The following is a 13,317-nucleotide window of genomic DNA, read 5'->3' as shown; positions in this document are numbered from 1 at the left end:
TCGAGTCGTAACTCAACTCGCAGCCCACCACCAGCTCCAGCAATCCCCTGTCAAGTTGTATAGTCCGCGAACCGCTCTCTGCACTGCACCATGTCTTCCGGATACAGTCTCCAGGGTGGCCCCGGTAGATGCTACGACAGTGCGTGCGCCCTTGTGGTGATCAGACATGTGTGCGTGAACTAACCTTTGTCTGCTTTAGACTGGATGGATGTCATGAAATGCGGTAAGGAAATGAAGGCCGGCGCTCTTGAACGGTCGGAATGCCAGCTACAGCTATCCGATTATATGGAGTGCCTCTACCACATGCGCGAGGTTCGTTTGTCCTGCTTTGGTGTCTCTAGCGAAGTGCCACGACCGTCATACCATCGCTGTATGTCTGCGACTAGATAACTGACACATCTCGCTTCGTTTAGAAAGCCCGTCTGAGTGAGATGCGCGAGGAGATCGTCGCTCGGAACAACGGCAACGTGCCGTGGCTACCGCGTCGGAAAGGCCTGGTCACTCTAGGCAAGCTAGACAAGGAGGAGTAAATGGCGGTGCGAGCGTGTGAGCGCGTGCAATTGGCGCTACTCGGTCTATTGTGACAGCCAGCTGTGCGATAACTGACGTCGCTCTACTTGCTTCTTTAGGAGTAAGACGGGGCAGTGAGAAGTAAGACCGAGACGTGATTGCATGAACTCCAACTACAAGCATGTACATATATATTCCGCCTGGCATCCTGGAATCACTACCAGGATAGCCATAGACACACACAGAACAGCACAGATGAATATACAGCTGCAGTTGCAGACATTGGATCTTATAGAAACAGTGCATAACTGCGCTTGCGGCGTGACACTTGTGGCATATGTGGCATATGCAGTTCAATCACGTGATCATGAACCTGAACGCAAAAATGAAGGCCCCGCCTGAAATTTTTTTCCTTTGCCTTTGGCTCCCCGTCTTCAAATCCACCCAACTTCGCGACTTTCATCACCTTTTACCCAGTCCAGTTCCGCGTTGAATTGGATTTTTTTTATTACAAGCCGAACCTCCGTTTGTTTTGCCCAGCATGGCCGACCAGTTCACCGACATCGACGCGGATCAGATTGAGTCCAACTACGATGAGGTTGTCGACAGCTTCGATGCCATGAACCTCAACCCCGAGCTTCTGCGCGGTATGTCTTCCTTCGGATTCGCTGTTTTGTGCCGATATGCGATTTAATTTCTTTGTTTGTACGAGTGCGCAGTCTGCTGCGGACACCGTCAAAAGCTGTCCGCGGGCATGGTGGCGAGACTCGCATGGTTCTACTTTGATTGCACATTTGACTAACACACTTTTTCGTACGACAGGTATCTACGGTTATGGGTATGGCGCACACTAGCGATGTTTTTTTGTTGCAGTCGTCTAATGCGATGTGCAGTTTCGAGAGTCCGTCGTCCATCCAACAGCGTGCGATCATGCCAGTTATCAAGGGTAATTTATTTACCCCTTGCTTCTTCTCTCTCTCTCCTTCGGCGCCGGTGCTAACTCATCGCGCTCAGGCAGCGATGTTCTCGCCCAGGCTCAGTCTGGTACCGGCAAAACCGCCACCTTCTCTATCTCCGTTCTGCAGAGAATCGACCCCTCTATTAAGCAGACCCAGGCTCTGATTCTCGCACCCACTCGTGAGTTGGCCCAGCAGATTCAGAAGGTCGTCGTGGCCATCGGCGACTACACCGAGGTCACTTGCCACGCATGCATCGGTGGTACCACTGTTCGTGATGATGTCCGCATCCTCCAGGAGGGCGTTCAGATCGTTGTTGGCACACCCGGTCGTGTGCAGGACATGATCCAGCGGCGAGCGCTCCCTACTGAGCATGTCAAGATCTTCGTTCTCGACGAGGCCGATGAGATGCTTTCTCATGGTTTCAAGGATCAGATCTACGACATTTTCCAGCTTCTTCCGCCGACGACGCAGGTTGTATTGCTGTCGGCCACTATGCCCAAGGAGGTGCTGGACGTCACAACGAAGTTCATGCGTGACCCAGTTCGCATTTTGGTGAAGAAGGACGAGCTTACGCTCGAAGGTATCCGACAGTTCTACGTCGCTGTCGAGAAGGAGGACTGGAAGCTCGATACCCTCACGGATCTTTACGAGACCGTCACGATCACACAGGCAGTAATTTTCTGCAACACGAGAAGAAAAGTCGACTGGCTGACTGACAAGCTGACTGCTCGTGACTTCACGGTCTCTGCTCTGCACGGTGATATGGACCAGGCCCAGCGTGATGTCATTATGAAGGAGTTCCGATCAGGCTCCTCGCGTGTCCTGATTACGACCGATTTGCTTGCCCGAGGCATCGATGTCCAGCAGGTTTCGCTTGTTATCAACTACGACTTGCCCGTCAACAAGGAGAACTACATCCACAGAATCGGCCGTGGTGGTCGGTTTGGTCGTAAGGGTGTTGCTATTAACTTTGTTACCAACGACGACGTCAAGATCATGCGTGAGATCGAGCAGTTCTACAGTACTCAGATCGACGAGATGCCCATGGACGTTGCCGATCTTATTTAATTATGTTGAGAGTGTAAAAGTATCGCCTGAGGGGGGATGCGGTGATCTCATTTCCTCCCCGCGAGGGCTTGGTTGCGGGCGGTTTGGGTGGCATATGATGGTTGTATGTGCCGATTAGAATAAGCGAATCTGTGAAGTATTTGGCGTGTTAGATGATGTATATGCGCGCGAATAGTTAGTGCACGATGAATATGGCAAAATGAAGCTCATGCTGGTATACTAATTGATACCTGTTCACTATGTTGTTGTTTTCACTAGTTTCTCCATTCATCTCCCTGTTTTAAATTGAAACAATTTCCATATTTAAGTCTTAAGAAAACAAGAACAGCACCGTAATTAACAATACACAAGCGCCTTGTCCTCCTTATCTTCGCCTACTCCCGCCGCCAGATCCCAAATCCCAAACCAAATGAGCAAAACACCCCAGTCACACCCCGTGGAATACCTCCTTAACGACGCCCAAGCCGCGTGTTCGGCCCTCGCGGAATAATAACTTCTGTCCGGGCCGAATATACTCCGGCCGGAGCATGAATCTGAACTTGACTATTGATCTATCGCCGGTGCGGATGTAAGGCCGATCAAGCTCTACGATGGCGCAGGTCTGCGCGACCGCGCCGACGTGGAGCATGGCCTGATAGCGCGTTTTGATTGTGGTTGCGTGCTGAAGAATGAGTACCTCGGCAATGAATTCGCGCACCGCGCGGGGCGGTTGCTGGAGCTCGTTTCGGCCGAGGACGACCATACCTTTGCGCACGTCTTTCCTACGTATCCTCTTCATTGAGAAGCTGACGCTCTGGCCTGCACGTGCGATGTCGACAGCCTGGCGCTTGCGTTCGATCGAGCGGATTGCGGTAGCGGTGAATTGGCCGAGAGTGTCAGGTCCGATGTAGACGTTATCTCCCGCGCGCACAACGCCGCTGGTGACGACGCCAGACACGACCGTGCCGACAAACGGCACGGAGAATGTGTCATTGATCTCGAACTCGAACGGACCGTCGTCGGTAAACTGCCCGTGGAACGGGAGGAGATTGAGGAACATGCGGACGTGGTCGAGGCCGGTGCCGGTGACGGAGGAAATCTGAAAGATCGGGCAGATGCGCTGGGACACGAAGTTTGTGGCGGCTTCAGTGACGGCTTGTGGGGAGTCAATGAAAATGGGGAGTTTGCGGCAGCCCGCGGAGCGGAGGATTTTGTTGAGCTGTGTTATTGTTGCTTGCAGGACGTTTGGTGGGCACTGGTTTCGGTGGTTAGCATCGCGCTGAGAAGAGAATATAAAGTGACGTACCATGTCGATTTTGGTGATGCAGATGAAGACTGGCACGTTGAGCGCGAGTGCGACTCCCATATGCTCCTTCGCCATGCCGATCATGCCGGCGTTTGCGCCGACCATCAGCATTACAAAATCTGATAGCTCGTTAATATATTGCCACACAACAAAACGACCGAGGCACTTACCAGGCGACCCGCCCATGAGCCCAAACACGGTAGTCTTGAGATACTTCTCATGCCCCGCGAGATCGATGAACGTGATCACTTTCCTACTTCCGGCAACAATCTCCTTCCACGATGCTTTCCTACTACCGTCGTTGGCGCCCGCGACCTTTCCGACGTCATCAAACCCCATGATCTCCATGCCCACGCTAGATGTTCGCCCCGTCTCCAGCTCGTGCTTGTAGCGGAACAAGTTGACACGGGCTTTGCCGCGGCCGTCGTCTAGGCCGCCTTTGGTAAGCACACCGAGGAGCGTGGACTTTCCCGCGTCGACGTTGCCGACCACCGCAACGCGGATCTCGAGAAGATCCGATACCGTCACCGCGCGCTCGCGGATGAGCACGCTACCAGTCTTGTATTGCACCCCGCCACCGCCAGAACCCACGTCCACTGACAAGCCATGCTTCTTCATGGCAGCCTCATCTATCGCGCAGAACAGCTCAGTGACTGCGCAATCAAGCGCAGGACTGTCGTTGCATAACCGCCGTAGGTTATCGAGCGCGGTGGCGTACTCCGCTGCTGTGAGCTCAAAGCGCACACTTGTGTCCTCGGGCTCGCGGGTTAGTGATAGTATGTACTCGCCGCGTCCATCCTCAACAAGCCGCTCAATTACGCTTGTGAGTTGCGCGGCGTGCTGTGAGGTATGTAATAGGCAAGTCTTGAAAGACACGGTGGTGTCCGGGGTAGCTCCGGATATGCTATTGTCGTCGAGTGTGAGAAGGGCGAGGACATCGAGTTCGGACTGGATAGAATTGGAGGTTGTCGATGTGCTTTTCGCTGTCTTTGCCACAGCAGTGGTTGTTGTAGATGTTCGTGAAGTGCCTGTCGTCGCGGCGGTCGTCGCTGTCCCGTTACGCCTAGCGGCCACGGAGGACAGCGACTGCGAATGCACGTACTCCGAGAAATCTCGCAATGACGCCATATAGCTCTATATGTGGCGTCTATCTGACTTCGCCAATTGACACAGCAGGGGTGGCTGTAGAGCGGAGATGGGTGGGACGATGAGCTGGTGCGAGGGCGTCCACGGGTAACATAACCATTCATTCCGGAGCGCGTTGGGAGTTTTGGTATCGCGATGACGATGATCCGCGACGAGACTCATTCTACACAATTTTTGTCCCAGTCTGACTATTCTTATGACTCATATCATATCTAGATGCGCATCGAGTCTACACTGCCTTCGCATTGCTGCGACCTCTCAAACCATCGACGGAAGCGGTATGAGAAGCACGATGACGTGAACTCTCGACGAAACTAGATCCTATCAGTCACCACGAACGGCCATAGGGCATGTGGCATACATACCTCGGCGGACGTGGCGCGAACAGCGCGTACGCGAGATTTCGCAGTTGGCTTCCTGTGTCAAATGGGCGATATCGGCTGGCGACCGGTAACCGGTTATTATTCAGCTGTCACATTTTAGTTAATCCTATATCTTCTACGTTCGCCATTTCCACATACCAGTTCTCTTGTTTTTTGACCGCGCTTCATAAGCCAGATGTGCTGATACAACAAGCGGCCAGGGTATATGACCGTCACGGTTATGGCGTAGAACGCGATGGCAAAGCTCACAGGTGCATGACGAATCGCGTGCAGCGCTGAAGTGTGTTCGTGCCGCTTGTAGATGAAGACATGGACGAAACTTGATGTGGAGACAAGAAGTCCGAGAAGGTTGAGCTGTATAAGGAAGGATACGTAGTATCTGGGTCGAAGTTAGGTCTAAATGGGGCCAATGAGTGAGATGGAAGGAGGTACCTGTAAGTGCGAATGCCAACGCAGTTGTTGAGGAGCCGGCAATGGTGATCTCGGACGTCTAGCAACATCCCATTAGCCTCTCGTCTTACACCAACAGAAAAATACCGGGCTCACCAATACACCGGTCGCAGGTGTGACAATGACTCGCCCGCGGCGGTCGCCATATCTTGCACCTTTCGCAAAAGTGGACGGTCGTAGCCCTGTGTCTCATGCCACTCGGGCTCCTAGAATCGCTTATGGGCGCAAGAAGAAGAGGTAATGATGTCTGCGCCATTCGAAAGTCGTGCTCTGTCGCTGAGTAGCTTGTAATGTGTAGATTCTGTGGGAGGATCTGTGCGTAGGCGTTAGCATTGAACTAGAATGCGTCCTGCACAAAGACGTACTCCGGGGTCTGAAAACGCGGCTTTGAAAAATGACATGAGTGCGAGAAAGAAGATATATGCGGTAATGATTGGCAGTACGGGCGAGACATAGTGAAATAACCAAGGAGCTCTGGCAGAGGAATGTTAACTATTTGTTCTGGCAAGTCAAATGGAGTTGGAACATACGTAAATCCAAAATACAGCCCAAGCGGAACTGTGAATGCGAGAAATGAAACGATGTTCATCCACACATGGTGGAACGTGAAGCGGTGCAAACGTCCAAACCTTGTCACCTTCAGTAGTGGCGCATTCGCGTCGGTTGTCGTATCAGTTACCGCATCAGCAGCAGTCGCGGATGTAGAGGCGCTGCCAGCCGCCGGCGTTGCCGTTGACGTCGAATGTGTGCGGCCATCGGAGGTTTCAAGAATCTGGAGCTCGATGATCTCGGCGCCAGCTGCAGGCGCACGCTCAGACGTCTGCATATGGCGCACGAAGAAGAGCCCGCACGGCGCGGACGGCGGCGATGGACCGCGTCGTGGTGCGAAGGAGCAGAGCGCGTGCGGAGTGGAGATGTGTTTGGCGCTGGAACAACGTTGAGCCGGAGCCGCTGTGATCGGGCATCCCTGGACATGGCACCCCTGACATCAGGTACCGTGTTCTGTATGCGAGTTCGGCGTATCACACACGTGACTGCGGCTCAATCAGGGCCCGAGGCTCACACACCCATCAGTCTGTGAGGTAGTGAACGCATTCTCGGCCGCCAAACCGCTCCTCACCATGGGCGATTACATGCAACAGCAGCTGCGAGAGAAGCTCGATGTCGATGGTATGGCCATAGGAGCGATGACATGGTCCCGCAATACGCGCCAACAGATTGCGATGCAAATGCCCGACGAGTTCCACCGCGCCGCCGAAATCTTCATCATCCCGGGCTGGACGTCGTGCGAGCATCTTGCCATGGAGGCTCCATGGAGATAATGTGAACTACGATCAAAGCAGCTAGACGTGAAGGGCGAGCTCAGGTTGGTATCATTCGTGCCCCGGCTCGCGCGGCAAGGGCAGAAGTAGAGGAGAGCGTGCAGAGCATCAATCTTGCTAGCGCGTTACTTGGGGAGCGTGGAGACCCGCCGGTAGGTAAACTATGGCAGTATGATTTTATCGAGTGGCATCCCTAATTGAAGGTGCTTTGGTTGCCGTCTGCGAAGAGCCGAAACAGAAGGGGGTGGCGAGGGCCGGCCGACTGAAGAGATTCAAACGGAGCAAAGTGCACAAGGCACGGCGTCACGAGACGCAGCATTGGATGAGATGCTGACTGAATTGGAAGAGACGGCGATGTTAGAAGGACTATTACGGGAAGCTAGTGTGATTTATCTGCCGCCAACAGTCACACAACCCGGTCCCGTTATCGAAGTCTTGACAAGGTGATAAACTGAATATACTCACAAGCGAGAGAGCAGTGGGACGGCTGATTAAGTTTATCTTGCGCTATATGTGGTCATTTGTAGTATTTGGTTTAGAATGTAACCATAGGGAGTAGATCTCCAGCAGTTGAGATTTGCAATCGTCGTCTGCATTCAAGTCGAATTATTGTAACATGTCAGCCTTTTATTATCATACACGCCATGCCGTAGCACTGTTTCTAGCTGTTATGAGCCACTCCCGGGACTGATAAGCACAACGGCGTCGCCTCGCAGGAACAGCATCTCGCTCTGCTTCTTGATCGGCTGTGCACACGTTAGTTACACCCCACAGATGTATGCGGCACTCGAGTATCAATATACCGTAAGCTCCTCCTCTTCGTCGAGTACATAGACTGTCTCTTCCACGTCGGAGAGCACCATATTGCAGTGCGAGTCGTAAGCCTGTCGTCCATCAGCAAGTGTACTACGCCGCCATCTTCGCTTAATGTTCAACATACGTGCAACCGCCCACGGATCTCGCGATCGCCCTTCAACTTGATAAAGACCCGCTCATTCAGCGACAGGCGCACGAGATCAAGCGGCTCGGACACGCTGCTGTCGTCTAGTGACTCCGCGGTGGCGGATCTGTCGGCCATGATGCTGTGTATTTGCGAAACTGGCAGGGCTGACAGTATATGTTAGATGCTGCCTTTCAGATAGTCGGCGGTAAGCACTCACATTAACGATTATGCGCCGGATCCAAGTGCTCGCACGTCACGTCGTGAGGTTGACGTTCAATTTCTCCACGCTCATCGCAGGTGTCAGCGCCGCTTAGAAGTGAGGGGTGTGTACTGATTATTGCAACTACACGTTGAGCACACGTAAATGGAGGAATTTTGCTAATTGCAGTCCTATAAAGACAGACGCATGTCAATCGAGACAGAAACGTCATGTGCCGAAAAGTACTGTTGGACTGTAGTTGCACAGCAGCACAAACACGCGTCCCATGACGCTAGTCAAGCATGGAAACTGAATCAACAGACCGATCCGCGTCGTCTCCGTGCTACGTAAAGCCACCACTGAACAGGGCAGTGAAAACGAAAGAAGATCGTCAAATTCAATGCGACTACGCGATGCGACGTGTGGAGTTCGCGCGCTTGCGGCGGCGGCAATGTTAGGGTTTCCCGGTCAGGAATAGCAACAACAAAGGCACCCGCCCGCTTTGCAACACGCTGTTCCTCCCGTCCGCCCTCTGTCTTCTTCTCTCAATTGCATCTATACATTCGCCTTCTTTCTTTGCTTTGTTTTGCTTTGATTTTTTTGCTTTCTTCTGCTTCTGTCTATGTTGCTGTACTTCTATCTTACTCATCTCTATACTGCCCGTGTCTCTGTTGTACTTCCTTTTCTGTATTTGCCCCTCTGGCTACTCTTACTGGCTCGCTCAGTTTGCTCACAACAGCTCTTGATATTGCATGAGCTAATCCTTGGCAGGACGAACATACAAACGCGCAGGCGAACGGCAGTCACTGTCAGATCAGACTCACAAGGAACACTCCAACCAACTCTCCACCCCAGGCCAGGACGCTTCGTTGTGCAACTCGACTGGACGACCCAGAAGTTGTACATCAGTCAGCGGGTGCCCATTCCCCTTCAGTAAGTGACATCTCCTCTTGTTCTCGCCCGTGGATCAGAACTAACAGTAAACAAGGTCTCTAAAACACCGGCGCGACGATTCGTGTCACAAAAACTCGACTCGTCCTAGCACAGTTCGTCGTGCCCAATCACATGCCCATTTAGTCAGTGACACCTTTCTTTTCTTTCTCCTGATTCAGACGCTAACTCGCATGTTCTCAACACCTCCATGCGGATGCGATGATCAGCTGTGCGACCCATCCCACTCGCTCATACGCTGGCCAACCAGCCCAGACTACGAGATCTGTGTTCTATGCTCCTACCCTGTGCTAAGTACCTGCGGTATTTCAAGTTCCTCGAGACCGAGGCTAAGGACCACCACTACCCGGACGTGGTAACACGCCGAAGGAAATACCAAGCTGAACTATACCACGCTGAATGATACCAACTTGGACAGATACCTGGTCAGAGAAGATAAGGGTCGATGGTGTGCGGGCAGAACAGGACGTTCTGAGTGGCAGAGTTCGAGGCAGAGACCTCAACCAACAGAGAAGGTAGTTGCGGATTCAGAGGTAGAGCAGAACAAGAACAGAAAAATGCTAGAATCAGAGAGCTGGCATTAAGAGAAGAGAGCAGGGAGTAGGAGGCAGAGGCGTGAGATGAAGAACGGGCGCTGGTATGTGGGAGACGACGCGAGTGCGATAGATTGGCGGGGGAGAGGTGCGGCGGAGCTGGTGGGGATGCTGAGCTGACTAGAATACCCCGCGGAAGAAGATACCAAGCTGACAGAGCTCCCAGATATAAGATACCAGTAATACCAGTAATACCAAGATTCTGATGCCATACCTATCACGAGAGTTAAAGCGCGGATAGGATCGACCGGAACATCACAGAAGACCGGGACTTGCCCGAGGTATGTCGCTTTCTCTTTTGTTGTGAGCCAAACAATCGAGAGAGCAGGTGTCCTTCTTTTCTTTCGTCTTTTCTTTCCTTCTTGTCTTGTTTCATGTGATCGCGGGAGTCAAGCGATGAGAGCAGCCGAGACAGCGGGCACGATGTTGGCGGTGTTGCAGACCGATGAGGGGATGAGCTGCGGTGTGTTTTGGATTCCATCGTACGGAATCGCATATGGGGTGTAATTTCAGCCCCGTCCCGAGTCGAAAATCCAGCCTGCACTATGAGTAAACAAATTGGTCAATATTAAAAGATTTGAAGAATCGTGACTCTATTGTGGTACCGTGTTTGGCGCATGCTAGTGTCGCGGGTTGCTTTGCGTGGTTACTTGTATTAGTCCGGGATGCGACGCGTCACGCGCGTACATTCTCAGCACTATCCTTCAATTGTAACCCATTGCATTATTTGTCAGTATATACAGTCTACTTATCCATCAAGTTTCGTGAGAGTAATATAACGTGTGTCGATCAGCGCGTGGTACACGTGAAGGTTCGCCGGCGCAGGTCAGGCCGGGTGACGACGCGAGAGCCGAAAGGAGCGCGTGCGCGACGCGTCTGATTTTGCACGCGCAAGACAGCACCGACCGATGCGCCAGCCGTTCATAACCTCCGTCTCCCGCCCTCTTCGCGTCGTCTTCCTCCCACACACTACCACGACTTTCTTCTCCATAATGTCTCCCTCTGCCACATCGACCGACCCCGCCGCCAAGAAACTTAGGCTCGACACACCGAAGCTTCTCGTCAAAAAGCTCTCGGCTGCGGCTATCATCCCGACGCGCGGGTCCGCGCTCGCGGCGGGATACGACATCTACACGACCGAGGGCGGGATAGTACCCGCGCATGACCGCAATATGTTTGCGACGGATATAGCGGTCGCGATTCCGGAGGGGTTTTACGGGCGGATTGCGGGGCGGAGCGGCCTTGCGACGAAGCATGGAATCCAGCCTGGTGCGGGGGTCGTGGATGCGGATTATAGAGGGCCGTTGAAGATTTTGTTGTTTAACCACTCCAGCGTGGACTTTGAGGGTACGCTCTGCGATTATCAATTGAAGTGGGTGCGGAGTGCTAACTTGTATGATAGTCCGACCTGGCGAGAGGGTTGCGCAGATGATCATCGAGCAGATCATCACGCCTGAGATCGAGGCCGTCGACGAGCTCCCTGAGACGGTCCGAGGCGAGAGCGGGTTTGGCTCGACCGGCGGGTTCAACGGAATCCCTGCCACGGCGGAGAGCAAGTAGATACAAATGAGAAAGATACAAAGTCGTTCAACTACTATATCGTGCTGATGCAAAATTCATTAAACTACAACGCGGCTACTCCGCCTTTGTCGTAGGAAAGCCGTGCGATAGCGTGACCAGCAAATACTCTACGGGAAACACTGGCTTCGCATTCTCCTGTACCGCGACGTTGTACTCGTTTACGCGGCGGAAGAACACGTCGGGAACGTACCTGTTCTCCGTTGCGTCGGCGACGAGCATCAAGCCTGGGGAGACCGAGGGCTCGATGATGTCGGCCTGCACCATTGCCTCGGCGGTGTTTGAGACCTGGTATGCCGAGATCTCGATTTCGCCCTTGGAGTTGCCCGATACGACACAGGTCACAAATTTCGACGAGTACGCGCCGGACTCGCTCCAGCGAGACTTGCTGGGGTACTTGCGCTGCAGGGTAGCGGCGAAGACAATTTCAAGGGAGGACAGGAAGTAGGAGTCCGCGTGCCGCTTGCAGACTACGCTACCGTCGCCTTTACCAGCGTCCATGAGGTCGGTGAAAATGACACCGATCTTCTGCATGCCGCCCGCCTCAGGCGTGGCGGCCGCGGCATCGACGTCTTCCTCGCCTTCCCAGGGGAGTGTGAGGGTGACACCGTCGATTGCTGTGACCTGCGGCGGCTCGTAGATGGCTTCGACGACAGCTTTCGTGCCGAGCGGGATCTCGAGATATGGCTCGTAGCGGCCGTAGAGGTAGCCGATGGCCTGGTTACCGCTGCGGCGCCAGTTTTCTATGAAGTTGTTGACGATACTGGAGCTGGCAAATTCGACATGGTCGACAAGGCGGAAGGCCTGGGGTTGCAGGGTGATGGCGGAGGGTTGGCATTTCGAGCAGATACCAGCGGGCCACGGCGGATGGCCGGACGGACAGTTCTTCTTGACGCGGAAGTCTGCTTCGGAGAGCGGAGGTACGAAGGAGGACGCGGCGGAGGTGTTCGCGTTTGCGTTCGAGCCTGTCGCATTGAGCTTCGCGATATAAGCATGGAAAGAGAGGAACTTAATGCCGTGGTCCTTGAGATACTGCGCGTCATACGGCTCGAGCGGCATGCAGTAGTCGCACATGCCCTTGTCGGAATGCTTGCAAAACTTCGGGTCCCGTGGCCGAGCTATCTTGCCGTCCTGCGTGTCGAGGAAGTCGTCCACGGCTTCTTGCTTCACGTTGTCCCATGGGTTGTTGCCGCCGGACCGGTTGAGAAGCGCGTGAGAGGCAGGCATGTGGGACTCTGCCTCGGAAACGGGTTTGCCGTTCAGGCGGATCGCGGTGGGCGCAGCTGCGACGGGAGTTGGAGCAGTGGCGGCGGGAGGAGCAATACTGTACTTTACGAAGAGCAGATCGCCATGTCTGTCAGGTTAGTGTTGATATCGCGCGGACACAAAGGAGAGGATACATACTTGACGCCAAGCTCGCTGACTTTCCGGCTGGAGAGATCAGCCAGTGAGCGCGATGAGCCGACAGGATGGTCAGAGATAGTGAGAGAGGCGGCATCTGTGCCGGCGGGCAATTGTTGGAACAGGCGGTCGAAGAGGACGGCGACATCATCTGCGGGTTCGATTTGCACGCGGTAGTTGCCGTCCTTGCCTCGGAATCGGAGGATCTAAGGAGTTAGCGCAAGAAGGAACGAGGAGGCACGGGATAAGGAATGTACCATTGTGGGCGATGCGATGGAAGACGAGAGATGAATGTGAGCTGATGATGATAGGAGATGATTTGGAGGCTAGCGGATGAAAAAGTAGACAGAAGTAGCGAAGCAGTCTGATGCACAGTCTGCTATGCTAAGCAGCCTCCGAGTTAGAAATAGTCCGAGGCTGTGAAGATGCAGATCGACTAGTTCGTACTGTACCTGGAAGACGCGATGGGCAGTTCCAAGATCTCCCAGCGGCACGTGATAAATAGGTGTGTTTGACCGTGCGGGTTGTG

General features: G+C 53.6%; 7 protein-coding genes across 7 annotated transcripts; 3 read left to right on the top strand and 4 right to left on the bottom strand.

Annotated features, from left to right (window-relative positions):
* The first annotated feature begins 22 nt into the window (after positions 1-22).
* On the top strand, positions 23-808 carry V1518DRAFT_419049 (uncharacterized protein). Its single transcript, XM_066904676.1, has 3 exons — positions 23-139; positions 200-312; positions 414-808. Exons 1-3 carry the CDS (start codon positions 91-93, stop codon positions 528-530), a joined length of 279 nt encoding a protein of 92 aa, XP_066758864.1. The 5' UTR covers positions 23-90; the 3' UTR covers positions 531-808.
* A 118-nt stretch (positions 809-926) lies between these two features.
* Positions 927-2,890, top strand: V1518DRAFT_419046 (P-loop containing nucleoside triphosphate hydrolase protein). The gene is made up of 4 exons (XM_066904675.1): positions 927-1,157; positions 1,333-1,348; positions 1,404-1,456; positions 1,525-2,890. Exons 1-4 carry the CDS (start codon positions 1,052-1,054, stop codon positions 2,535-2,537), a joined length of 1,188 nt encoding a protein of 395 aa, XP_066758863.1. The 5' UTR covers positions 927-1,051; the 3' UTR covers positions 2,538-2,890.
* On the bottom strand, positions 2,751-5,101 carry V1518DRAFT_318981 (P-loop containing nucleoside triphosphate hydrolase protein). Its single transcript, XM_066901141.1, has 3 exons — positions 3,993-5,101; positions 3,823-3,941; positions 2,751-3,771 (listed from the first exon to the last, which is right to left on the bottom strand). The coding sequence occupies exons 1-3, from the start codon at positions 4,948-4,950 to the stop codon at positions 2,965-2,967; spliced, it is 1,884 nt and encodes a 627-aa protein (XP_066758862.1). The 5' UTR covers positions 4,951-5,101; the 3' UTR covers positions 2,751-2,964.
* Positions 5,102-5,447: 346 nt separating this feature from the next.
* Positions 5,448-6,390, bottom strand: V1518DRAFT_374895 (DHHC palmitoyltransferase-domain-containing protein; the record flags this gene model as incomplete). Its single annotated transcript, XM_066901479.1, has 5 exons — positions 5,448-5,730; positions 5,784-5,841; positions 5,898-6,114; positions 6,167-6,275; positions 6,332-6,390. 5 exons carry the CDS (start codon positions 6,388-6,390, stop codon positions 5,448-5,450), a joined length of 726 nt encoding a protein of 241 aa, XP_066758861.1.
* Positions 6,391-7,336: 946 nt separating this feature from the next.
* On the bottom strand, positions 7,337-8,314 carry V1518DRAFT_319286 (uncharacterized protein). The gene is made up of 3 exons (XM_066901142.1): positions 8,064-8,314; positions 7,927-8,007; positions 7,337-7,869 (listed from the first exon to the last, which is right to left on the bottom strand). The coding sequence occupies exons 1-3, from the start codon at positions 8,199-8,201 to the stop codon at positions 7,792-7,794; spliced, it is 297 nt and encodes a 98-aa protein (XP_066758860.1). The 5' UTR covers positions 8,202-8,314; the 3' UTR covers positions 7,337-7,791.
* Positions 8,315-10,623: 2,309 nt separating this feature from the next.
* V1518DRAFT_419033 (DUTP-pyrophosphatase-LIKE 1) lies at positions 10,624-11,406 on the top strand. The gene is made up of 2 exons (XM_066904674.1): positions 10,624-11,156; positions 11,212-11,406. Exons 1-2 carry the CDS (start codon positions 10,718-10,720, stop codon positions 11,367-11,369), a joined length of 597 nt encoding a protein of 198 aa, XP_066758859.1. The 5' UTR covers positions 10,624-10,717; the 3' UTR covers positions 11,370-11,406.
* On the bottom strand, positions 11,371-13,233 carry V1518DRAFT_395395 (NPL4 family-domain-containing protein). Its single transcript, XM_066901807.1, has 3 exons — positions 13,046-13,233; positions 12,792-12,994; positions 11,371-12,741 (listed from the first exon to the last, which is right to left on the bottom strand). Exons 1-3 carry the CDS (start codon positions 13,046-13,048, stop codon positions 11,445-11,447), a joined length of 1,503 nt encoding a protein of 500 aa, XP_066758858.1. The 5' UTR covers positions 13,049-13,233; the 3' UTR covers positions 11,371-11,444.
* Between the last annotated feature and the right edge of the window lie 84 nt (positions 13,234-13,317).

The sequence above is a fragment of the Limtongia smithiae genome (assembly GCF_038497785.1).
Source record: "Limtongia smithiae strain NRRL Y-17922 unplaced genomic scaffold V1518scaffold_8, whole genome shotgun sequence".
In the NCBI taxonomy this organism is placed as follows: domain Eukaryota; kingdom Fungi; phylum Ascomycota; class Lipomycetes; order Lipomycetales; family Lipomycetaceae; genus Limtongia; species Limtongia smithiae.
Note: the sequence above shows the minus strand (reverse complement) of the source record. Positions and strands in the feature narration are given on the sequence as shown.